Consider the following 24,652-nt stretch of genomic DNA (forward strand, 5'->3'; position numbering starts at 1 on the left):
AAGTGGAGGGGATCATCCGGATCTTCAGCGGTGCTCTGTGAGCGCAGAAAGAGAACAAACTCAATCACATGACTGGCCTCCCGATCATGTGATCGGGGCCGGCATGTGTGAGAGTCGTTGCCCTGCAACAGGAACGCTGGGGGCCGGAGAATCGGAGGGGGTGGTGTCCCGCTGCCAAGCAACTAGGGCTGATGTACAGGCAGCCCCAGAAGTTGCGCGGCTTCGGGACACCACAGACTGTAGGCTGTGCATAAGAATGAGAAGCGGACAACGTTAAGCAGCAGGGGAAGGAGGGTGTGGTTGAAGAGACATCCCGTTGCCACCCAACCAGGAATCAAGGGCGGTCCATGCTGTGCCGAGGCATTAGGGCTCTGGGGGAAGCATAAAGGACTGATATAAAGGAGAACAAGGGGGGGGGGTAAACGGAGGGATGTGACCCACTTGGAAGAAAAAGAGGGGCGCTCAAAATGCAGAGGATGACAAAAAAAAAAAAAATTATAAAAAAATTATTATATGTGCATGATAAGGCACATGAATAAAAAAGTGTAAAAAAAGAACACGTGCTAAAAGATACAACTAATTCTGAATATGAATAAAAGTGATACATGGGATGTGGGAAAAGCACATGGTTAAAAAGCGACTGACAGCTAAAAAATGAATGAATGGATAGCGAATAAATTAATAAGTGAATGATAAATTTAATGATAAAAGATGAATGATAAAACATAAAGGGATGAGTGTTCCGCTGGGACAAGAAAATGTATTACTGTAGGCAATAGAGCATTTAAGCAATTGTTTGGGACATGGATGTGAATGGGACAAAAAAATTTCGGCGGGTGGTTAGAGATTAATTTCGAATGCCTCATTTAGTCCATGGGGATTCAGGCAATTCAGTTTGTAGATCCAGAACATCTCGCGCCCTTTGATTGTCTGCATAATGTTACGGCAGTCTGTCTTGACCTGTTCAATGGGTATTATGGTAATATCTGAAAAGGTGCCCTCATGGCGATCTGTAACATGTCTTGAGACGCTGTGTTGCAGGAATTTCTTCTTGATGTTCGATCGATGTTTATTGAGCCTGTTGCATAAGTTTGTATGGTGCGTTCCACATTTTGTAAGCCACAGGAACATTCTAGTAGGTAGATGACGTTCTTAGATCCACAATCTAAATATTGTTTGATAATGAAAGTTTCACCGGTGGTATTGCTGTGAAATAAAGGGGGTAATACGTATGGAGGAGCAACAGAGGCACTTTGGTTGGTCACACCTGAAACTTCCCGGTGGTTTGGAGAGGGATACTATTTTGGAGGTTCCTGCTGTTTCTGTATGCGCCCGTAGCTTGCTAGGAGCTAGCAGGTTCTTCAATGTCTTTGCCCTTCTATAGGTTATGGGGGGCTAGTGGGGAGTGATTTCCCTATATACGGATCTTTTCTGAGGATGTGCCAATACTTGGACAGGATACCTCTGACATCGTTATGGTTGCTACTATATGTCATAATAAAATTGGTGCTCCATTTCCCCTTTTGGTCCTCGTCCGTTTTCTGATTATCTTCATTTTTATTCTTATTATTTATGGACAGACAGTTCTCTTGTGTGAGGGCTCTAGCTCTGTTAAACGCTGCTTCAATAATCTCTCGAGGATACCCTTTCTTTAAGAATCTTGTGCGGATTATCTTGCTTAATTCGATTATCTCGATTCCTTCTTAATCCCTTGAATTGTCCAAAGGGGATGTTGGTCTTCTACTTTTTGTAGTGTGAGCTTGAATAATCTAGATAACTATTGCAGTCCACTTTTTTAAAGAAGTTGCGGGTTTCTATTTTATTATTAATACTGTTTAATTCAAGATTGAGGAATTCCACTTTGGAGCGGTCGTGTGTTCCGGAAAAAGTTATGCCCCATTTGGAGGTGTTAAGATGTCTCAGGAAGTTCTTAATAGAATCCTTGTCCCCATTCCAAATCAATAGTAGATCATCGATATAGCGCCGATAAAAAAACAATATTTTCCGTCCAGAATGTGGACCCGTAGATTAATTTGTCCTCAAATGCCCCCATAAAGAGGTTCGTGGAGTTGGGCGCGAATCGCCTACCCATCGCAGTCCCTTTTAGTCTGGAGGTATAGCTTGTCCTCAAAACAAAACGAATTATGTATGAGAATGAATCTGATGGACTCCAAAATAAAAGATTTCTGGTCGTTAGGTATTGATGGATCGTTGTCTAAAAATTGCTTGGTGCAATTAATACCTAACTCGTGATCAATATTTAAATACAGGGCTGTGACATCCAGGGCTACCCAAGCATATGTTTCTTCCCATCCTATACCCTTTAGTGATTGAATTAGGGAAGTGGAGTCTTTAAGGTATGAAGGTAGGTTGGTAATGTATTTATGTAGAAGGACTTCTACATAATGGGACAGATTGCATGTCAAAGAGGATATCCCTGAAATGACGGCCTGGGGGTTATGTGATGTTCTTATGAATTTTGTGTAGGTGATAAAAAGTCGCTATTATAGGATCAGAATTGAAAATGTATTCTTGTTCTTTTTTGGTAAGTATGTGTTTAGCAGATTCAATAAGTGACTTGAAGGCTAATTTGTGTTTGGCTGATGGATCCTCGCTTAGAGGGAGGTAATAGTATCGGACAAAATATGGAGGGCTTCTCTAACATAAGTGTCCCTGTTTTAAATTACCACACCTCCACGTTTATGCGCACTACGGATTACTATTGTAGTGTTGTCCTGTAATCTTTTTACCGCCAGTGTTTCTTTGGGGCCAAGATTATAGTTCAGAATCGGTTTCTGATGGATTGAGCAGAGATCCTCCATGACTAAATTGTAGAAGGTATCTATAAAATTACCTTTGTGATGAGTGGGGTAAAAGTTAGAGGGAGGTTTTAAACCAGTCGAGACGTACTGTATCGCTTCTGAAGTGGGTACATCCTCTGATTTATCTCCAGTGTTTGGCTTGTTCGATTTCTCCAAAATACTGAAGTGTCTCTTGAGCGTTAATTTTCTGACAAAATTGTGTAAATCCAGGAATAGGTCAAAGCCCTTTGTATTAGAAAATGGGCAGAAGGAGAGGCCTCTTGATAACAGGGAGGTTTCTTCTGGATTAAGTTTGTATGTGGATAGGTTGAAGATTTTTATTTCTTGTTCCTGTGATTTCACATGTACTAAATATTTATTTTTGCTTTTGCCTCCTCTGCACCCTCTTCTGTATTTTTTCTCTTTACTGGACCAGGCATTCGAAATTAATCTCTAATCACCCGCCGTAATTTTTTAGTCCCATTCACATCCATGTCCCAAAAATAATATTTTTTTCTTAGCATTTATTTTTATATTTATATATTATAATTTTTTTTATTTTTTTTGGAACAATTGCTTAAATGTTCTATTGCCTACAGTAATACATTTGCTTGTCCCAGCGGTACACTCATCCCTTCATGTTTTATCATTCATTTTTTATCATTAATTTTATCATTCACTTATTATTTATTCGCTATCCATTCATTCATTCATTTTTTAGCTGTCAGTCGCTTTTTAACCATGTGCTTTTCCCACATCCCATGTAACACTTTTATTCATGTTCAGAATTAGTTGCATCTTTTAGCACGTGTTCTTTTTTATACTTTTTTTTTATTCATGTGCCTTATCATGCCCGTATAATTTTTTTACATTTTTTTTTTTTTTGCCAGCCTCTGCATTTTGAGCGCCCCTCTTTTTCTTCAAAGTGGGTCACATCCCTCAGTTTACCCCCCTCCCCCCTTGTTTTCCTTTATATCAGTCCTTTATGCTTCCCCCAGTGCCCTAATGCCTCGGCACAGCCTGGACCGCCCTTGATACCTGGTTGGGCGGCAACGGGATGTCTCTTCAACCACACCCCCTTTCCCCTGCTGCTTAACGTTGGCAGCTTCTCATTCTTATGCACAGCCTACAGTCTGTTGTGTCCCAAAGCCGCACAACTTCTGGGGCTGCCTGTACGTCAGCCCTGGTGTCACGGCCATGGTTTTGGCCGTGACTCCTTGGGAGCCGCATACTGTTGCCCGCGGTTTTGGGTTGTAGTGTCAACCGCAGCTTGAGGCATAAGGTTGTTAGCCTCAAGTGCGGTTGCCGCGGACAACCGCTATGTGTGCGGTTCCCTCGGAGTTGTGTGCGCGTTTGTAAGCACTTTTGTATGTCAGTGTGCACTTTGTTTATGTTTGGTGTGCACTGACATTTTCCCTGCACTGTGGCTGTCCGTGGCAACGTTTGGTGGTATGATGTACATGTGGTGGCAGTGTCCCGGCCTTCGGGCTGACTCCCAGGACACGCTTGCCACCCATGTCGTTGCCTGCGGCAACAGCCACAGTGTGTTTGTTGTTTGGACACTTCCCCTTTAAGTTATGTTTTCCCTTCTGTGGTTTTGGAAGGGTTAACTCCCTTTCAGTGTGTGTGAGTCACGGGGTGTGTCTGATTGTTGGGTGTGGCCTCTTAGGCCTATAAAGCCTCAGTGTTTGGCATGTCTCAGTGGGTTGCTTCAGCCATGTGTAGCTGGAGCAGCCTCCTGTGTATATCATCTGCCAGTGGGGGCCACCCTTGTGGTCATAGCTTTATCTGTGTACTTTATGTCATGATGTTCAGTTGATGTTTTCCTTTGTCTCTGTTTATTGCAACTACGGATGTCCTGGGTACCTGTGTGTTATGTGTGCTATGTCTCTTTGTGTTCTGAGGACATGAGTTGGCATGCATGGGTTCCAGTCAGCGTGGCTGTGACAGGTATGTGTGGAACTTGTTTAGTTCGCCTGTCATATCTGTATGTTGTATGTGTTCCCCCATTCCTTGCAACTTGGCCAGTGAGACCCCTGTTCCTCCGTGTCCAGAAGGAACAGGCCGTCTTACCCTGACTCCTAGCTCAGGGACCGGCCGGAGGGTGAGTTAGGGATCCGAGGTTCCTGAGCATGGGCCCTCCTACCTTCAAGGTCGGCCCATGCAGCTAGGAGTTAGGGTCAGGTTAGGGATGTGTTAGGAGGTGACCTGCTCCCTAATCCTGTCGTCCTGGCCGAGCCGCCTTACATCTTCTGGCATCGCACGGCTAAGGATTTACCCCATCCTCAGCCGTGACACCTGGTTGCTTGGCAGCGGGACACCACCTCCTCCAATTCTCCAGCCCCCAACGTCCCTGTTGCAGGGCAACGACTCTCACACATGCAAGCCCCGATCACACGATCGGGAGGCCAGTCATGTGACTGAGTTCGTTCTTTTTCAGCGCTCACGGAGCACTGCTGAAGCTCCGGACGAGCCCCTCCACTTTAACACATTTTTTCCACATAAGCCTTCCCATTTAACCCATCTTCCTTCATTTGGTCATCCTTACATTGCAACACAGAATTTTTTTATAAAATCTGCAAGTTTTATTGTCGTGGGGTGACATCAATCACCCTTTATGCCACCCCCTTCACCCTTTGACCCCTTTTAGGTGTTTTTTCTTTCCTTTATAAATGTTTGTTAGTGTCCTGATATGTATGTGCAGCTTATTTTTACTTGATGAAGGGGAGTAACGCGTTGTACTGCTGCAATAATTAAATTAATCCTGAACCAAGATCTGCTTTGAATTATGGCTGGTCCTTTGTGCAGTGGGAAACTTTCTCCTCTGGAACACTGTATCTTCTTGGGGACCCCAGGCATCTCCGTAAAGAAGACCCTCCACCCGTGGCTGCAGACCAACCAGTAACCGAGTTCTCAGCATCAATTTTGATGTGCGTCTAGTAGTGTTGTGCCTACAGACAGCACAACCTATCAAGGTGAGCCTTGCATCTGTATTTTCAGTTGTGAATCTCAAACGTTATTACCCTATGGTGCGCCCTTCTGTTTAAATACAGCATAAACCACGCCTTTGTACCGGAAATGTCTTTTTTCGGCCTTATATACTATGTTACTATGTATATGATTGAAAGTCTGTCACACTTACAGTAGCGTAGGATTTTGAAGTGCATGCACACACAAATTTAAAAAGGTTTTGGGAATTGAGTCAGCACAACCTGTATATAGGTGCAGATCACTATGGCGAAATACATATACAAACGGAGAATACAAATGTGATCGCACTCTATATCCAGCATTCTGGAATAATTTGTAGACAGCACTCCAAAATGAGATAATGCTTATTTTATTTTAGCCGGACATAATGGTCCTTATAGGACTAAATGAAAACAACGTTTTGGGCAAATTGTATGCCCTTCATCAGGCTAGTGGCGTGAGTAGAATCTCAGCGGGCCGGCAAATTATTCCACTACCTATCAGTTCCGAGAGGTGGAGCCAGGAACGTATCTAGACGTGCACCCAACATCTATCACTCTTAAGACAGAGTGCCGTGGTCCCTTTGTGATTTCTATATCCAGCATTCTGCCCTGCCTCCATGCTGGATGAGACATTGGTGTACATTTTGGCCAAAGCGTAATAAGCCACTCACCGCGTCAAGGTTGCCTCCATTTGAGTGGTCCCTATCACTAATTCCTACCTGTTCATGGGCCATGACAGCCACACAAAATCCAGGGAATGCAGGTCAGCGTGCACGCCAAGCACACTCTGCTTTTAACCCCGTCCGGTGCCATTACAGCTTTCATCGGATCCAGGGATGCAAGTACCAACATGCACGCTGAGCCCACCATATACTTCTCCTGGAGCCAAATGGCCACTGGTAGGTTCTATATAAGCAGACTCAGTGTGGCTGTGATGGCCCATGAACAGATAGGAACTAGTGATAGGGACCACTCAAATGGAGGCAACCTTGACGCGGTGAGTGGCTTATTACGCTTTGGCCAAAATGTACACCAATGTCTCATCCAGCATGGAGGCAGGGCAGAATGCTGGATATAGAGTGCGATCACATTTGTATTCTCCGTTTGTAAATTTAAAAAGGTATTTGAGATGTGGAAACGTCACACAGGAGATATCCCGCAGGTAATGTCAATGCTGTCACCAGGGGTTAATAAAAAATTACAGGGAATGTCAGGTATTTGGGATGAGGAAACGTTATTCAGGAAAGGTACTACTGGTAATTTCATGTATGCAGCGTCTACACAAATATTTTTGAAGTGCACACGTTACATTGCAGATGTGGCACTGGTTAGGTCACTGTCAGAAGTGGACACCGTTTATTGACAAAGTACACTTTATGTCACAGATATTTTTTGAATGCGCACACTTTACACAGGAGATGTGGTGCAGCTAATGTCACTGTCCGCAGCGGACACTATGTATGGGAAAAGTACATTGGATGTCATAATTTTTGGATGCGCACACTTTACACTGGAGATGTGGCACAACTAATGTCACTGTCCGCAGCAGACACCGTCTACGGAAAAAGTACACTGTATGTCACAGATATTTTTGGGATGCGCACACTCTACACTAGAAATGTGGCGCAGCTAATGTCGCTGTCTGCAGCGGCCTATTGTAGGCTATTTAGCACAGGATGCGCTAAAAATAGATATTGCTGCCACACACAATAGTCCTTAGAAGGACTTTTGGGTGTATAAAGTTTTAACAATTTAGCGCAGGTTGCGCGAAAAAAATAAATGTAATTAGACTTACTGGTAATTCTGTTTTCTTGAGTCCACCATGATGGCTTAACCTAGAGTGCATTTGTTCTTGATGCGAAGAGGTCTATTTGAGGGGTTCCCCACTTTTTGGAGATCTGTCGGAACCCCTCTGGACTTGGGGACCATTCCCCTGGGTCTATAGTCTTCCTGCTGAGGAAGTCTGCTTGTACATTTTCTGTACCTTTTAGATGGATTGCTGTGATGGAGAGCACATTCTTTTCTGTCCAAAAGAATATTTTCTCCGCCAGGTCTTTTAGGCTTGGAGATCTCGTGTCTCCCTGGTGTTTTAAGTATGCTACTGCTGTCACGTTGTCGGAAAGTATCTTCAGGTGTTTTCCGAGTACCACTTTCTTGGATGCTTTTAGAGTCTCCCAGATCGCCCCTTAGCTCTCGGTAGTTTGACGATCTTATTTTTATGTTGTCTGACCATCTGCCTTGGTAGTTTGAGGAGCCCACCCTTGCCCCCCATCCTGTGCCACTTGCATCTGTGAACACCTGGATGTCCGTATTTTTTATCCAGGGTACGCCCCTTGACAGATTCCTCTTTTTTGTCCACCAATTCAAATCAGATTTTACGTGAATGGGGATGGATATAGTTTTTTTTCTAGAGGACTGTTTTTTATCAAATTCTTCAGGATCCACGATTGGGTATCCTGGTATGAAACTGGGACCACAATACTGATGTGATGCAAGAGGTCATCATCCCCAAGAGACTCATGGCATTGCAGATGGAGCACTGGGCTTGGTACTGAAATTTTTTAGTTTTTTCTCTGAAGGTTATCAGTTTTTCTTGAGGAAGAGACTACGTCTGAGTTAACGAATCTAAAAGTACCCCCAGGAATTTCATCTTGGTGGATGGGACCAGAGAAGATTTTTTCTGATTTATTATTTTTCTGAAAATCTGCAAATCAGGTAATTGGTGTGACTGGATGCCTCTGACTCTGAGTTTCCCAGAACAAGGAAGTCGTCTAGGTACAGAAAGATTTTTATTCCCTCTGATCTGAGAGGAGAGATCATTTCCACCACAAGCACATCTGGAGCAGGAACTTCACTCTGGAGGCAGCAGTGGTCCCTTCAAACTGCTGCCTCTAAATGCCAGTGCGGCGTCTGATGTCATCACTGTGCACGCGCCTGGGGTCCTAGCTCCGCCCCCTCAGCCTCCTTCCGGTCCCGAACAGAGCACAGCGCTGCGGCTTCACACACCAGGGTCCGCGTGCAGCGTGCTCTGTGGTGCGCGGTCAGCTTCCCAATAGAGGGAAGGGGGACCCTGTGCATGAGGAGAGATTCAGGCCCCTGCTGGACAGGAATGAGATGCAGCTCTATACGTCTTCCTCTGCCCAGCTTCGGAAGGAGCCGTCGGAGGGCAGAGGGAAAGGGATAAAAATCCTGTAAGGTATTTAAAATAAAAACAAAGGGTGATGTTCTTCACCTCCCACAGGAGGTCTCTCTGTGAGGTGCCCCCATAGGGACAGGAAAACACTGAGGGTGACAGTGGGTGGTGGCCTTTTAAACTCTCTGTGTTCCTGCCCCTACAGAGGTCAAGGGGTCAATCTCTAGGTTAAGCCGTCATGGTGGACTCAAGAAAACAGAATTACCAGTAAGTCTAATTATGTTTTTTTTTATCGCAACCTGCGCTAAATTGCTAAAACTTTACAGACCCAAAAGTCCTTCTATTGTGTATGGCAGCAATATCTATTTTTAGCGCATCCTGCGCTAAATAGCGTACAATAGTTAGGCCGCTGCAGACAGCGACATTAGTTGCGCCACATCTCTAGTGTACAGTCGTGGCCAAAAGTTTTGAGAATTACATAAATATTGGAAAAGTTGCTGCTTAAGTTTTTATAATAGCAATTTGCATATACTCCAGAATGTTATGAAGAGTGATCAGATGAATTGCATAGTCCTTCTTTGCCATGAAAATTAACTTAATCCCAAAAAACCTTTCCACTGCATTTCATTGCTGTCATTAAAGGACCTGCGGAGATCATTTCAGTAATCGTCTTGTTAACTCAGGTGAGAATGTTGACGAGCACAAGGCTGGAGATCATTATGTCAGGCTGATAAAATGGTCAGGGTTAAAATGGCAGACTTGACATGTTAAAAGGAGGGTGTTGCTTGAAATCATTGTTCTTCCATTGTTAACCATGGTGACCTGCAAAGAAATGCGTGCAGCCATCATTGCGTTGCATAAAAATGGCTTCACAGGCAAGGATATTGTGGCTACTAAGATTGCACCTCAATCAACAATTTATAGGATCATCAAGAACTTCAAGGAAAGAGGTTCAATTCTTGTTAAGAAGGCTACAGGGCATCCAAGAAAGTCCAGCAAGCGCCAGGATAGTCTCCTAAAGAGGATTCAGCTGCGGGATCGGAGTGCCACCAGTGCAGAGCTTGCTCAGGAATGGCAGCAGGCAGGTGTGAGCGCATCTGCACGCACAGTGAGGCAAAGACTTTGGAAGATGGCCTGGTGTCAAGAAGGGGAGCAAAGAAGCAACTTCTCTCCAAAAAAACCCATCAGGGACAGATTGATCTTCTGCAGAAAGTTTGGTGAATGGACTGCGGCAAAGTCATATTCTCCGATGAAGCCTCTTTCCGATTGTTTGGGGCATCTGGAAAAAGGCTTGTCCGGAGAAGAAAAGGTGAGCGCTACCATCATTCCTGTGTCATGCCAACAGTTAAGCATCCTGAGACCATTCATGTGTGGGGTTGCTTCTCATCCAAGGGAGTGGGCTCACTCACAATTTTGCCCAAAAACACAGCCATGAATAAAGAATGGTACCAAAACACCCTCCAACAGTAACCTCTTCCAACAATCCAACAACAGTTTGGTGAAGAACAATGCATTTTCCAGCACGATGGAGCACCGTGCCATAAGGCAAAAGTGATAACTAAGTGGCTCGGGGACCAAAACGTTGACATTTTGGGTCCATGGCCTGGAAACTCCCCAGATCTTAATCCCATTGAGAACTTGTGGTCAATCCTCAAGAGGCGGGTGGACAAACAAAAACCCACTAATTCTGACAAACTCCAAGAAGTGATTATGAAAGAATGGGTTGCTATCAGTCAGGAATTGGCCCAGAAGTTGATTGAGAGCATGCCCAGTCGAATTGCAGAGGTCCTGAAAAAGAAGGGCCAACACTGCAAATACTGACTCTTTGCATAAATGTCATGTAATTGTCGATTAAAAGCCTTTGAAACGTATGAAGTGCGTGTAATTATATTTCAAAATATTTTATAAAATAAATTGCAATCAAAGAAAATCTCTCACTGCTGTGATTTTTATTATACTACATTCTGGGGTGGGAACCCTATACACAGCGGAGAAAACCCGGTGTGAACAAATTTGTTCTACATAATTATATTTCACTACATCACAGAAACAACTGAAACAAGGATCTAAAAGCAATTTAGCAGCAAACTTTGTGAAAACTAATATTTGTGTCATTCTCAAAACTTTTGGCCACGACTGTAGACTGTACGCATCCCAAAAATATTTGTGACATACAGTGTACTTTTTCAATAGACTGTGTCCGCTGCGGACACTGAGATTACCTGCGCCGCATCTCCAGTGCAAAGTGTGCACATCCAAAAAATATCTGTGATTGACGCCTTGTCAATCTCCAGGTTAAGCTGTCATGGTGGACGAAATGGAAATATAGATTGCTGCTGCCATACACAACAGTCCTTAAAAGGAATTTTGGGTCTCTGAAAAGTTTTTGTGGTAAATAATATTCTTAAATCACTACCTACACTGTCTGTCCCTTTCTCAGCACAGCTCTCCCTGACTACGAATGAGCCGAACATGCTATACAGCACCCGATGACGTGTTCCGGCCAGCCAATCACTGTAATGCCAGCAGCCAACATGGCTACAGCATTACAGTGAGGATAGTACTTACCTGCACGTTTATTAGCTGCATAGCAGCCAAGAAACGTGCGGGGTGGAGACTTGAACATTGTGCTCGAGCACATGCAGTATTCGGCCGAATACCGCCATGTGCCGAGCATCGAGATGCTCAAGCCGAACTGGTGTTCGGCCGAGCATGCTCGATCATAACTAATCACTATATAGATTGAGCTCCAGGGTAGCATTATTAAATGAAGTAAATAACTAAAAGTAAATATAAAAAGTCTATACACCCCACAAAATGTCAGGTTTCTGTGATGTAAAAAAAAATGAGACAAAGATAAATAATTTCCAGAACTTTTTCCACCTTTAATGTGACCTATAAACTGTACAACTCAATTGAAAAACAAACTGAAATATTTTAGGTAGAGTGAAGAAAAAATCTAAAAATAAAATAATATGGTTGCATAAGTGTGCCCCCCCTAAACTAATACTTTGTTGAAGCACCTTTTGATTTTATTACAGCATTTGGGTATGAGTCTATTAGCATGGCACATTTTCACTGTACACAGCCCTCTTCAGATTAACCCACAGATTTTCAATAGAATTCAGGTCTGGGCTCTGGCTGGGCCATTCCAAAACTTTAATCTTCTTCTGGTGAAGCAATTCCCTCTAGCTTAACTAAGGCCCCAGTTCCAGCTGAAGAAAAACAGCCCCAAAGCATGATGCTGCCACCACCATGCTTCACTGTGGGTATGGTGTTCTTTTGGTGATGTGGAGTGTTGTTTTTGCGCCAAACATATCTTTTGGAATTATGGCCAAAAAGTTCAACCTTGGTTTCATCAGACCATAACACCTTTTCCCACATGCTTGAGGGAGACTTCAGATGTGTTTTTGCAAAATGTAGCCTGGCTTGGATATTTTTCTTCGTAAGAAAAGGCTTTCGTCTTGCCGCTCTACCCCATAGCCCAGACATATGAAGAATATGGGAGATTGTTGTCACGTGTACCACACAGCTAGTACTTGCCAGACATTCCTGCAGCTCCTTTAACCTCTTAAGGACATAGGGCGTACAGGTACGCCCTTGTGCCCTGGTACTTAAGGACACAGGGCGTACATGTACGCCCTGTGTATTTTCGATCACTGCCGTGCGGCTGGCAGTGATCGGAACCCGGTGCCTGCTCAAATCATTGAGCAGGCACCTAGGCTAAATGCGCGGGGGGGTCCCGTGACCCCCCCATGTCGGCGATCGCGGCAAACCGCAGGTCAATTCAGACCTGCGGTTTGCTGCGATTTCTGAAGTTTCTGGTCCCCGCAGTCCCTGACCGCAGGGATCAGAAACTTTATATGCCAAAAAAAAAGTTTTATTTACCCCCCCCTGCACCCCGAATGATTTTTATGGTGGCGGGAGGTGCAGGGGGAGGGTTGCGGGCGGTGTGGGCGGTGCGGGAGGCGGGCGGTGCGGCAGGCGGGATCGCGATCCCCCGCCCGCCTCCCCTTGTATAATCGTTGGTGTCTAGTGGGGATACCAGGGTGCCAGCACATTGCTGGCACCCTGGTATAAACGGCTGACATCTGCGATGCGATGTCAGCCGTTTAACCCTTTCCATACAGCGGTCCGTACGGACCGCTGTATGGAAAAGGTTAACAGCGCAGGGAGCTCCCTCCCTCTCCCATCGGGGGGCTGCTGTGCCTTTGCAGCCCCCCGATGGGGAGGGAGAGAGCCCCCAGAGAGCCCCCCGAGAGATCCCCTCCTTACCCTTCCCCGTCTGCGAAGTTCTGAGCAGTACTGAGCAGACGGGGAAGGTTCCCATGGCAACAGGACGCCTCTCAGGCGTCCTGCTGTCCATGGTGCTGAACAGATCTGTGCTGAATGGCATAGATCTGTTCAGTGTAAGTAAAATACAGTACAGAACAATATATATTGTACTGTACTGTATTATTCAGACATCAGACCCACTGGATCTTCAAGAACCAAGTGGGTCTGGGTCAAAAAAAAGTGAATAAAAGTGAAAAAAAAGTAAAAATCAAAAAACACATTTATCACTGATAAAAAATGAAAAAAATAAAATTCCCTACACATGTTTGGTATCGCCGCGTCCGTAACGACCTGATCTATAAAACGGTCATGTTACTTTACCCGAACGGTGAACACCATAAAAATAAAAAATAAAAAACTATGATGAAATTGAAATTTTGCCCACCTTACTTCCCAAAAAAGGTAATAAAAGTGATCAAAAAAGTCGCATGTACGCCAAAATTGTAACAATCAAACCGTCATCTCATCCCGCAAAAATCATACCCTACCCAAGATAATCGCCCAAAAACTGAAAAAACTATGGCTCTTAGACTATGGAAACACTAAAACATGATTTTTTTTGTTTCAAAAATGAAATCATTGTGTAAAACTTACATAAATAAAAAAAAGTATACATATTAGGTATCGCCGCGTCCGTATCGCCCGGCTCTATAAAAATATCACATGATCTAACCCCTCAGATGACCACCGTAAAAAAATAAAAATAAAAACGGTGTAAAAAAAGCCATTTTTTGTCATCTTACGTCACAAAAAGTGTAATAGCAAGCAATCAAAAAGTCATATGCACCCCAAAATAGATGCCAATCAAACCGTCATCTCATCCCGCAAAAAATGAGACCCTACTTAAGATAATCGCCCAAAAACTGAAAAAACTATGGCTCTTAGACTATGGAGACACTAAAACATTTTTTTGGTTTTAAAAATGAAATCATTGTGTAAAACTTACATAAATAAAAAAAATTGTATACATATTAGGTATCTCCGCGTCCGTGACAACCTGCTCTATAAAATTACCACATGATCTAACCTGTCAGATGAATGTTGTAAATAACAAAAAAAAAACGGTGCCAAAAAAGCTATTTCTTGTTACCTTGCCGCACAAAAAGTGTAATATAGAGCAACCAAAAATCATATGTACCCTAAACTAGTACCAACAAAACTGCCACCCTATCCCGTAGTTTCTAAAATGGGGTCACTTTTTTGGAGTTTCTACTCTAGGGGTGCATCAGGGGGGCTTCAAATGGGACATGGTGTAAAAAAAAACCAGTCCAGCAAAATATGCCTTCCAAAAACCATATGGTGTTCCTTTCCTTCTGCGCCCTGCCATGTGCCCGTACAGCTGTTTACGACCACATATGGGGTGTTTCTGTAAACTACAGAATTAGGGCCATAAATAATGAGTTTTGTTTGGCTGTTAACCCTTGCTTTGTAACTGGAAAAAAAATATTAAAATGGAAAATCTGCCAAAAAAGTGAAATTTTGAAATTGTATCTCTATTTTCCATTAAATCTTGTGCAACACCTAAAGGGTTAACAAAGTTTGTAAAATCAGTTTTGAATACCTTGAGGGGTGTAGTTTCTTAGATGGGGTCACTTTTATGGAGTTTATAATCTAGGGGTGCATCAGGGGGGCTTCAAATGGGACATGGTGCCAAAAAAACAGTCCAGCAAAATCAGCCCTCCAAAAACCAAACGGCGCACCTTTCACTCTACGCCCCGCTGTGTGCCCGTACAGTAGTTTACGGCCACATATGGGGTGTTTCTGTAAACAGCAGAGTCAGGGCAATAAAGATACAGTCTTGTTTGGCTGTTAACCCTTGCTTTGTTAGTGGAAAAAATGGGTTAAAATGGAAAATTAGGCAAAAAAATGAAATTCTCAAATTTCATCGCCATTTGCCAATAACTCTTGTGCAACACCTAAAGGGTTAACGACGTATGTAAAATCAGTTTTGAATACCTTGAGGGGTGTAGTTTCTTAGATGGGGTCACTTTTAGGGAGTTTCTCCTCTAGGGGTGCATCAGGGGGCTTCAAATGGGACATGGTGTAAATAAACCAGTCCATAAAAATCAGCCTTCCAAAAACCAAACGGCGCACCTTTCACTCTACGCCCCGCTGTGTGGCCGTACAGTAGTTTACGGCCACATATTGGGTGTTTCTGTAAATGGCAGAGTCAGGGCAATAAAGATACAGTCTTGTTTGGCTGTTAACCCTTGGTTTGTTAGTGGAAAAAATGGGTTAAAATGAAAAATTAGACAAAAAAATGAAATTCTCAAATTTCCTCCCTATTTGCCAATAACTCTTGTGCAACACCTAAAGGGTTAACAACGTATGCAAAATCAGTTTTGAATACCTTGAGGGGTGTAGTTTCTTAGATGGGGTCATTTTTGGGTGGTTTCTATAATGTAAGCCTCGCAAAGTGACTTGAGACCTGAACTGGTCCCTAGAAATTGAGTTTTTGTAAATTTCGGAAAAATTTCAAGATTTGCTTCTAAACTTCTAAGCCTTATAACATCCCCAAAAAATAAAATATCATTCCCAAAACAATTCAAACATGAAGTAGACATATGGGGAATGTAAAGTAATCACAATTTTTGGGGGTATTACTATGTATTACAGAAGTAGAGAAACTGAAACTTTGAAATTTGCTAATTTTTTTCAAATTTTTGTTAAATTAGGTATTTTTTGGTGCAAAAAAAATTTTTTTTTTTACTCCATTTTACCAGTGTCATGAAGTACAATATGTGACGAAAAAACAATCTCAGAACGGCCTGGATAAGTCAAACCGTTTTAAAGTTATCAGCACTTAAAGGGACTCTGGTCAGATTTTCAAAAAATGGCCTGGTCCTAAGGTGTAAAAAGGCTGTGTCCTTAAGGGGTTAATGTTGCTGTAGGCCTCTTGGTAGCCTCCCAGACCAGTTTTCTTCTCGTCTTTTCATCAATTTTGGAAGGACGTCCAGTTCTTGGTAATGTCACTGTTGTGCCATATTTTCTCCACTTGATGATTGTCTTCACTGTGTTCCATGGTATATCTAATGCCTTGGAAATTATTTTGTACCCTTCTCCTGACTGATACCTTTTATCAATGAGATCCCTCTGATGCTTTGTAATCTCTGTGGAGCATGGCTTTTGCTGTGGGATGCGACTTAGAAACTTTCAGGAAAGACCAACTAGAGCAGCTGAACTTTATTTGGGGTTAATCAGAGGCACTTTAAATGATGGCAGGTGTATGCTGACTCCTATTTAACATGATTTTGAATGTGATTGCTTAATTCTGAACACAGCTACATCCCCAGTTATAAGAGGGTGTGCACACTTATGCAACCACATTATTTTAGTTTTTTTTGTTTTCTTCCCTCCACCTAAAAGATTTCAGTTTGTTTTTCAATTGAGTGGTACAGTTTATAAGGTCACATTAAAGGTGGAAAAAGTTCTGAAATGATTTATCTTTGTCAAAATTTTTTTACAGCACAGAAACCTGACATTTTAACTTGCAATAAAAAATAAATAATTATACTTGCCTTATCCATTTGATCGTGAAGATCCAGCAAAGTCTTGCCTGGCGCGTGATGAGGTAATCACACCAGCCAGCGTCGTGATGTCATGCGTCACTCACTGCACACAAAATTTCAAGCAGGATCTTCAAGCTAGATTTCCACTGTGGCCTCTTCATGATCAAATGGATGAGGCAAGTATGAATTTTTTTTTTTTGCGTCATTTCAGGGAAAATCGATTAGTTACCACGAAGCACGAGGCAATTCGGCTTTGCAACAAATCAAATTTTTCCTCAAATTTGGATTGAAGTCCACTTTGTGAACTTCAGTTTGCTCAACACTAGTCATCATTATTAAAATGTTGGAAAACCCTTTTAAACTGTTTAGGTCTATATATTATGTATGTTCACCCCTCTTCTTATGTACAGCGCCATGGAATGAATGGTGCTTTAATAATTAATAAAATAATATATAATAATAATAATAATAATATAAGGCCTCTTTCACATATCTGTGTCTGTTAGGACTTCTGTAACAAGATGGTCAGTAGTTTATCCATGAAGGATCTATGTGTCGTCCGTGTGTCTTTTTCTTGCCATTCGTGGCTCATCCGTATTCCATGTACACTTCTAGACTGAAAATGTATTTATTTACAGAGCATCTCCTACTAATGATTCATGAAAATTGCTTAAAGAACAAGCATTCAGTCCATGTTGTTTTAGTAGTTTTCATGGCTTTCTCCCCTCTCCCATTCACAACATATGCATGCTCAGCTGAACCATACATTTGTATGAAGGGATCAGGACAATTAATCAGTTGACAGTTGACAGTTATCTCAAGTGTGTGGCCGGCTTAAAGAGGTTCTCCGGTAATTATTTTTTTTGCAAGTGCCCCCAGCCTGCCTCCATTAACAGAAGATTCATACTTACCTACTCCCCATTGTTCCAGTCCTCCACACTGCCTTCCACATGTCACCTCTGAAGCCAGGCCCACGCTGGGGTGGATGTAAACACTGCACAGGGTCCAGAACATGGACATATGGGAGGTAGCACAGAGGACCAGAGAGGTAGGGATAAGTAGGAATCTTCTGTTTATGGAGGCAGGCTGGGGGCACTTGCAGAAAAAAATCATTATTCCTGGAGAAACGCTTCTGATGCATTGAAGGTTGCAAAGTTAGACTGCATCATCTTACCTGGTTGTAAGACAGTGCTGATAGCGTGGACTACACCATTTGTGGCCATCATATCTGCTTCAGAAACAGGTGCCTTATTCACAAATAAAGTGGAATTTTTCTGCAACATAAATTATAATTTTGTTAATCTTTATATTCCCTTGATTATTTTTCTGAAGGCAGCAAAAACTAGTGACTAGTCCCTTTAGCAAAAAGCTGCGTCACTTGCTTGAATAGGCCAGTACTGGAGCTGTTAAATACTTTTGCATGTGCCTTTGAGTTCTCTTGTTCACAAAGTCCTGGATCCCCCCCCCCCCCCATCCACCATTAATTGACATGTTTTTTTTTCCTATAATCAATACAAATTTTAGCAAAATAACTAAGTCAGTTTAAGTAAGTGACCCAACATTTTGCTCAGGGAATCTGTCAACAGTATATTTTGCCATTAGTTAGTGCACCATAACACTGATGACTTACAGTATTCTCTTTAAGGGGTAGGCTCTATATAAATATGACACATGGAAACTATTGCACTCTTCAATTTTAGTAATGTAGCAATCGTGTATAATTTTCAATAGTATTAACCTATGGGGGTATGGGTACACCATGGGGTTTTAAGGTTTGTGGCCCCTTCAGAATTTTCTACATTTCTGCATAAATTTGAGTAAACTGCATTAGATTTTCACACAAGTCCTAAAAGTAGATATAGATAACCAAATTAAACAAATAAGTGAAAATATTTGACTATTTATTTATTTATTTAAGGAAATGATCCAATATCACACTTCTGTGAGTGGCAAAAGTATGTGAAAATTTAGGATTAGCAGGTAATTTGAAGATGTAATTAGTATCAGGAGTTTTCAATCAATTGGATGACAATCAGGTGTGAGTAGGCAACCTGTTTTATTTAAAGAACAGAGATCTATCAAAGTCTGATTGTGTACAAAAGGGGGAAATTCAAGACCATTATTACCCTCCCCAGAAGTGGTCGACGAACAAGGATCGCACCAAAAGCAAGGCGTGTAATAGTCCAAGAGGTCACAAAGAAACCCTAGGTAACCTCTAAGCAACTAAAGGCCTTTCTCACTTTAGCTAATGTTTATGTTCATGATTCCATCTGTAGGACACTGAACATCGATGGTGTGCAAATCAGGATTGCAAGGAGAAAGGTGCTGCTCCTCAAAAAGAGCATTGCTGCCTGTCTGCGGTTTGCTGAAGATCATTTGGACAAGCTCAAAATAATTTTTTGGGGTTTAAATTAAATGCATTTTATTTGGAGAAAGGAAAACACTGCATTCTGGCATAAAAACCTCACCCCACCTGTCAACCATGATGGTGGTGGTATCATGGTTTGGGCCTATTTTGCTGGGCCAGCATGGCTTGCCATCGTTGATGGAACAATACATTCTAATTTATACCACCAAATTTTAAATTGTTAGGACAACTGTCTATGAGGGAATGTGGGTCACGCAGCAAGACAATGACCCTTGAAGGGGTTATAACTTTAACTTTATTCTTCTTTAACCATTCTTTGGTAGAACAACTTGTGTGTTAAAGGAGTTGTCTCACTTCAGCAAATGACATTTATTATGCAGAGAAGCTTAATACAAGCCACTTACTAATTCATTATTAACCATATTGTTTATGATGGGGGTGGCATGATCGCTGTTCCATCTTCATTTCACCTGCTACATACAAAGGAATGCACTTTGTGACAAAATATTGCATCACAAATCAAATTTTTTTGTGAAATTTGGCAAAGCAGTTGAATAAAATTTTTCATAACTTCGCTCATCACTAGTCCTGAGTTGACCTTTAATCCAATCAAAATGTTGTGGAAGGACCTGAAGTGAGTAGTTCATGGCAGGAAACACACCAACATGACAGAGTTGAGGCTGTTTTATATAGAGGAATGGGCTAGAATTCCTCCAAGCCGATGGGCAGGACTAATCAACGGAAATATTTAGTTGCATTTATTGCTGCACATGTTGGGTATAGCAGATACTGAAAGAAAAGGTTCACATACTTTTGCCACTCACTATGAAAATCTGATGTAGGTTTATTCAGAAATATAGCAAATTCTGTAGCAATCACAAACTTTCAAGCACCACTGTATTAAATAATATATATGGTCACGATTTTGAGACCACAGAAATCTGAAGAGGTCGTTGGATATTTGTGATTTCGAAATCACAAGCACATAAAAGACCATGTATATTTCATATACCCTCATGCATAGACTGCAGTAAAATATAAAGAGATTCAACATTAGGGTAGCTACTTACAGACATAGATTCCAGTTTTTCTCCCTGAAGTGACTTCATTCTTACGAGTTGACTGACAGCCCCACTAACCAGAATCTTTTCACCAATGTGATACTTGAGAAGGTTAGATAGTTCTTTTGCATTACCTTATAACATGAAGAGCATGTAAGTTTGTATCTTATATAATTAAAACAGGAAATAGAAAAGTAGCAAAAGGAAAATAAATAAATGAAGAGGGAGATGGGAGTGGGGGTGTAATTATTTTATCAACTACCAATAACTTTCTTCTTTGCAATCCATTGTGATTCGGAGAAGAGGGCTGTCCTGTAATTTGTATTTTTGTATTATCTATTGTATAGTATCACAGACCATGGATTTTATTGCTACAATACATGTTTTAAAATAGATTATTTTTTTTAGATTAAAAGCCAGCCTATGGTAGAATGTCAACAACAGATGAATACAATAGAAAATAATGCCATGTACCATCAGTGGCATACATAGAGAAGTAAGGGCCCCATAGCAAGAATCAAACCAGGCCCCCACACAGTGACCCTTGGGCCATTTTTCCACTGCTTTATTTGCTAAATGTTGTTCCTTTAAAAGGTTGAGTCCTGAAAAAGTGTTCACCTCCAGTAGAAGAGGAGATAATCTCAACCAAGACAGTTGCATGGTCTGCCGCTATGGTATTTACACCCCTGTGTACCATATATTGTATATAAAAATATTTTTTCTCCTTGCCTGGGATCAATTCCTAAGTTTGAATAAATAGAGAAGGTATCCTTATCCCTAGTATTTCTGGTAAATGAAATACTATGGCTGGCGTGTGAGTATGGTAGATGGCAGGCATTAACATTTCTATCTGCATAGGAAATGTATGTATGTTTTTTTGTTTTTTTTAAATACACACAATATATTTGATAGCAACATAAAGAAAAGCTGGATGTTATGAGCAGTGCAGAACTTGGGCAGGAAAGGGAATTATTCATGAGATATTTCCAATAATTCCATCACTTGTGCCCATGAAAATTATGTGTTTGCTTTGTCCTTCATCATTAAGGTAATAGATAACACTATAAATGTAGCCATACCACTAATCGACTACCAGTAATGCACAGGTGTCTATACACTCATAGCGCCGAACAGGAAAAAATTGCATGCATCGCTTTTCTGTCCGGTGCTATTTGATGCGCCGGATGAGTATGAACGATCCCATAGAAAACTATGAGATCCGTTCTAGCTTCAGTTCCTCTCTGGAGCTTTCTGTTTCACAACGACGGGCCGGATCGCTGGATGTATGTGAAGCTGGCCTTAGATAGTTTCATAACTTTACCCCAATGTAGCGATTTTCCTGGACTTTTAAGGTTTTGTCTACCATTTGAGAAATTGAACAATATTCATTCAAATCAATAACAGTGCCTATGGAACATATATAGGTGCTTTCTTATCCAACAGCATTTCTTTTGTGTGTATTTGAATTTGTGAACATAATTGCCGCAAAACAAATAAAAAGCTTAGATCATACACAGATACATAGTGCTAAACATCCATGAAGCTTCCTGTAATGTTTTCCAGAAGCCCTCGTGTTTCCTATGTGATTGTAATTATAAATACATGTTTACTTAGAAACATAGTGAGGACTCTGGTAAAGTGCTCATCTGGCAGAGCACTCAATGTGTAGGCTGTAGTTCAGGGAAGTCATTAAATCTGTTTTTCTTTATAATCCATATGATGCAAAGTATCTTGTAAAAATGTTTGATCTATTTTAACCCCTTCAGGACCCAGCCATTTTTCACCTTAACCCCTTAAGGACCCAGCCATTTTTCACCTTAACCCCTTAAGGGCTGGAGTTTTTTTTTTGCGTTTTCGTTTAGCGCTCCCTGCCTTCCCAGAGCCATAAGTTTTTTATTTGTCTGTTCACATAGCCATATGAGGGCTTGTTTTTTGCGGGACAAGTTGTACTTAACAACGCCACCATTTAATATTGAATATCCTGTAGTGGGAAGTGGAAAAAAAATTACAAATGGGGTGAAATTGCAAAAAAAAGCTATTCCACCACAGTTTTAGGGTTTTTTTTATTTACGAAGTTCCATGTGCGATAAAACTGACCAATAAATGAAGCGAACAAAAACGTCGAATCGGCCATTTGGACGCTTTTTTCCATTTTACTGTTTGCCGTATGGGGAATATATTTTAATATTTTTATACTATGGGAGTTTTTGCACATTGCGACACCCATGATTTTTTCTTTTTTTTTAGTTCTTTTATTTTTATTTTGGGAACAGGGGGGTGATTTGAAATTTTGTTTATTTATTTATTTTTTACACTTTTTTTTATAGTTCCCATAGGGAACTATAACAATCAATCATTATCATAGATTCCAATGCACTAGTTTACTAGTTTACTAGTTTCCTATGGAGCCCTATTACAGGCAAGGGCTCCATAGGAAATACTATGCAGCAGCCTCCTGTCATTCATAAAGACAGGGGCTGCTGCATACACACTCCGGCTCCTCCGATCGCCACACGGGGTAGCCGGAGTGCAACAGAAAGTGCGCAATTTCGGTTTCAGCGCGCTCAGAGGGGTTAAATTTCCGTGATCGACATTACTGCCGGTTGTGGACATTAGCCGCCGGTGTCTGCTAAAAGAAGTATGGCTATGGCGCCTGCAGAGGGCAGGAGCGGGCGCCATCTTTAAACACCCGCCCAGCACTGTACATGTATGGCGCTAGGCATGAAAGGGTTAAGGACCAGGCCTTTTCTAGCAAATCCGACATGTCACTATATGTGGTAATAACTTTAAAACGCTTTTACTTATACAGGCCATTCTGAGATTCTTTTCTCGTCAGATATTGTACTTCATGACAGTGGTAAAATGGAGTCCAAAAATTAACCAAATTTACCAAAAATTTTAAAAGATTATCAAATTTCCAAATTCCAATTTCTCTACTTTTATAATAGATAGTAATAACTCCAAAAATAGTTATTACTTTATATTCCCCATATGCCTACTTCATGTTTGGATCATTTTGAGAATGTCATTTTATGTTATGTTAGAAGGCTTAGGCCTCATGCACACGACCGTGCCGTTTTTTGCGGTCCACAAATCGCGGATCCGCAAAAAACAGAAGCCGCTCGTGTGCCTTCCGCAATTTGCGGAAAGGACGGCCCATTGTAGAAAAGCTTATTCTTGTCCACAAAACGGACAAGAATAAGACATGCTATATTTTTTTTGCTGTCCGCATCTTTTGCGGCCCCATTGAAGTGAATGGGTCCGCTCCCGAGCCGCAAAAACTGTGGCTCGGATGCGGACCTGGAAAACAGTCGTGTGCATGAGGCCTTAGAAGCAAATCTTGACATTTCTCAGAAAATTTCCAAAACCCACTTTAAGGAACAGTTCAGGTCTGAAGTCACTTTGTGAGGCTTACATAATAGAAACCACCCAAAAATGACCCCATTTTAGAAACTACAGCCCTCAAGGTATTCAAAACTGATTTTACAAACTTTGTTAACCCTTTAGGTGTTCCACAAAAATTCATGGAAAATGGAGGTGAAATTTCAGAATTTCACTTTTGCAGATTTTCCATTTGAATCCACTTTTTCCAGTAACAAAGCAAGGGTTAACAGCCAAACAAAACACAATATTTATTGACCCGATTCTGTAGTTTACAGAAATACCCCAAATGTGGTTGTAAACTGCTGTACGGGCACACGGCATTGCACAGAAGGAAAGGAACGCCATATGGTTTTAGGAAGGCAGATTTCACTGGGATAATTTTAAGCTGCCATGTCACATTTGAAGACCCCCTAATGCACCCCTAGAGTAGAAACTCTCAAAAAAGACCCCATTTTGGAAACTACGGGATAAGGTGGCAGTTTTGTTGGTACTATTTTAGGGTACATATGATTATGATTGCTCTATATTACACTTTTTGTGAGGCAAGGTAACAAAAAATAGGCTACTTTCACACTAGCGTTCGGAGCGGATCCGTCTGATGTTTCATCAGACGGATCCGCTCCGATAATGCAGACGTTCGCATCCGTTCAGAACGGATGCGTCTGCATTAAAACTTAGAAAATTTTCTAAGTGTGAAAGTTGTCTGAGCGGATCTGTTCAGACTTTACATTGAAAGTCAATGGGGAACGGATCCGCTTGAAGATTGAGCCATATTGTGTCATCTTCAAGCGGATCCGTCCCCATTGACTTACATTGTAAGTGTGGACGGATCCGCTCGCCTCCGCACGGCCAGGCGGACACCCGAACGCTGCAAGCAGCGTTCAGGTGTCCGCTCACGGAGCGGAGGCTGAACGCTGGCAGGCGGATGCATTCTCAGTGGATCCGCCTCCACTGAGAATGCATTGGGGCCAGAAGGATGCGTTCGGGGCCGCTCGTGAGCCCCTTCAAATGGTGCGCACGAGCGGACACCCGAACGCTAGTGTGAAAGTAGCCATAGCTGTTTTGGCACCGTTTTTATTTTTTGTTATT

General features: G+C 41.9%; 1 protein-coding gene across 1 annotated transcript in view; it reads right to left on the reverse strand.

Moving 5' to 3' along the window:
* TGFBI (transforming growth factor beta induced) overlaps window positions 1-24,652 on the reverse strand; it is a 147,554-nt gene that overhangs the window by 15,422 nt on the left and 107,480 nt on the right. Inside the window, exons 13-14 of the mRNA XM_040404869.1 lie at window positions 20,189-20,313; window positions 17,925-18,024 (exon numbers count right to left, since the gene is read on the reverse strand). Of these exons, the coding sequence (XP_040260803.1) occupies window positions 17,925-18,024; window positions 20,189-20,313 (225 nt within the window). The remainder of the gene's footprint in view (window positions 1-17,924; window positions 18,025-20,188; window positions 20,314-24,652) is intronic.

Source organism: Bufo bufo, chromosome 1 (assembly GCF_905171765.1).
Source record: "Bufo bufo chromosome 1, aBufBuf1.1, whole genome shotgun sequence".
Classification (NCBI taxonomy): domain Eukaryota; kingdom Metazoa; phylum Chordata; class Amphibia; order Anura; family Bufonidae; genus Bufo; species Bufo bufo.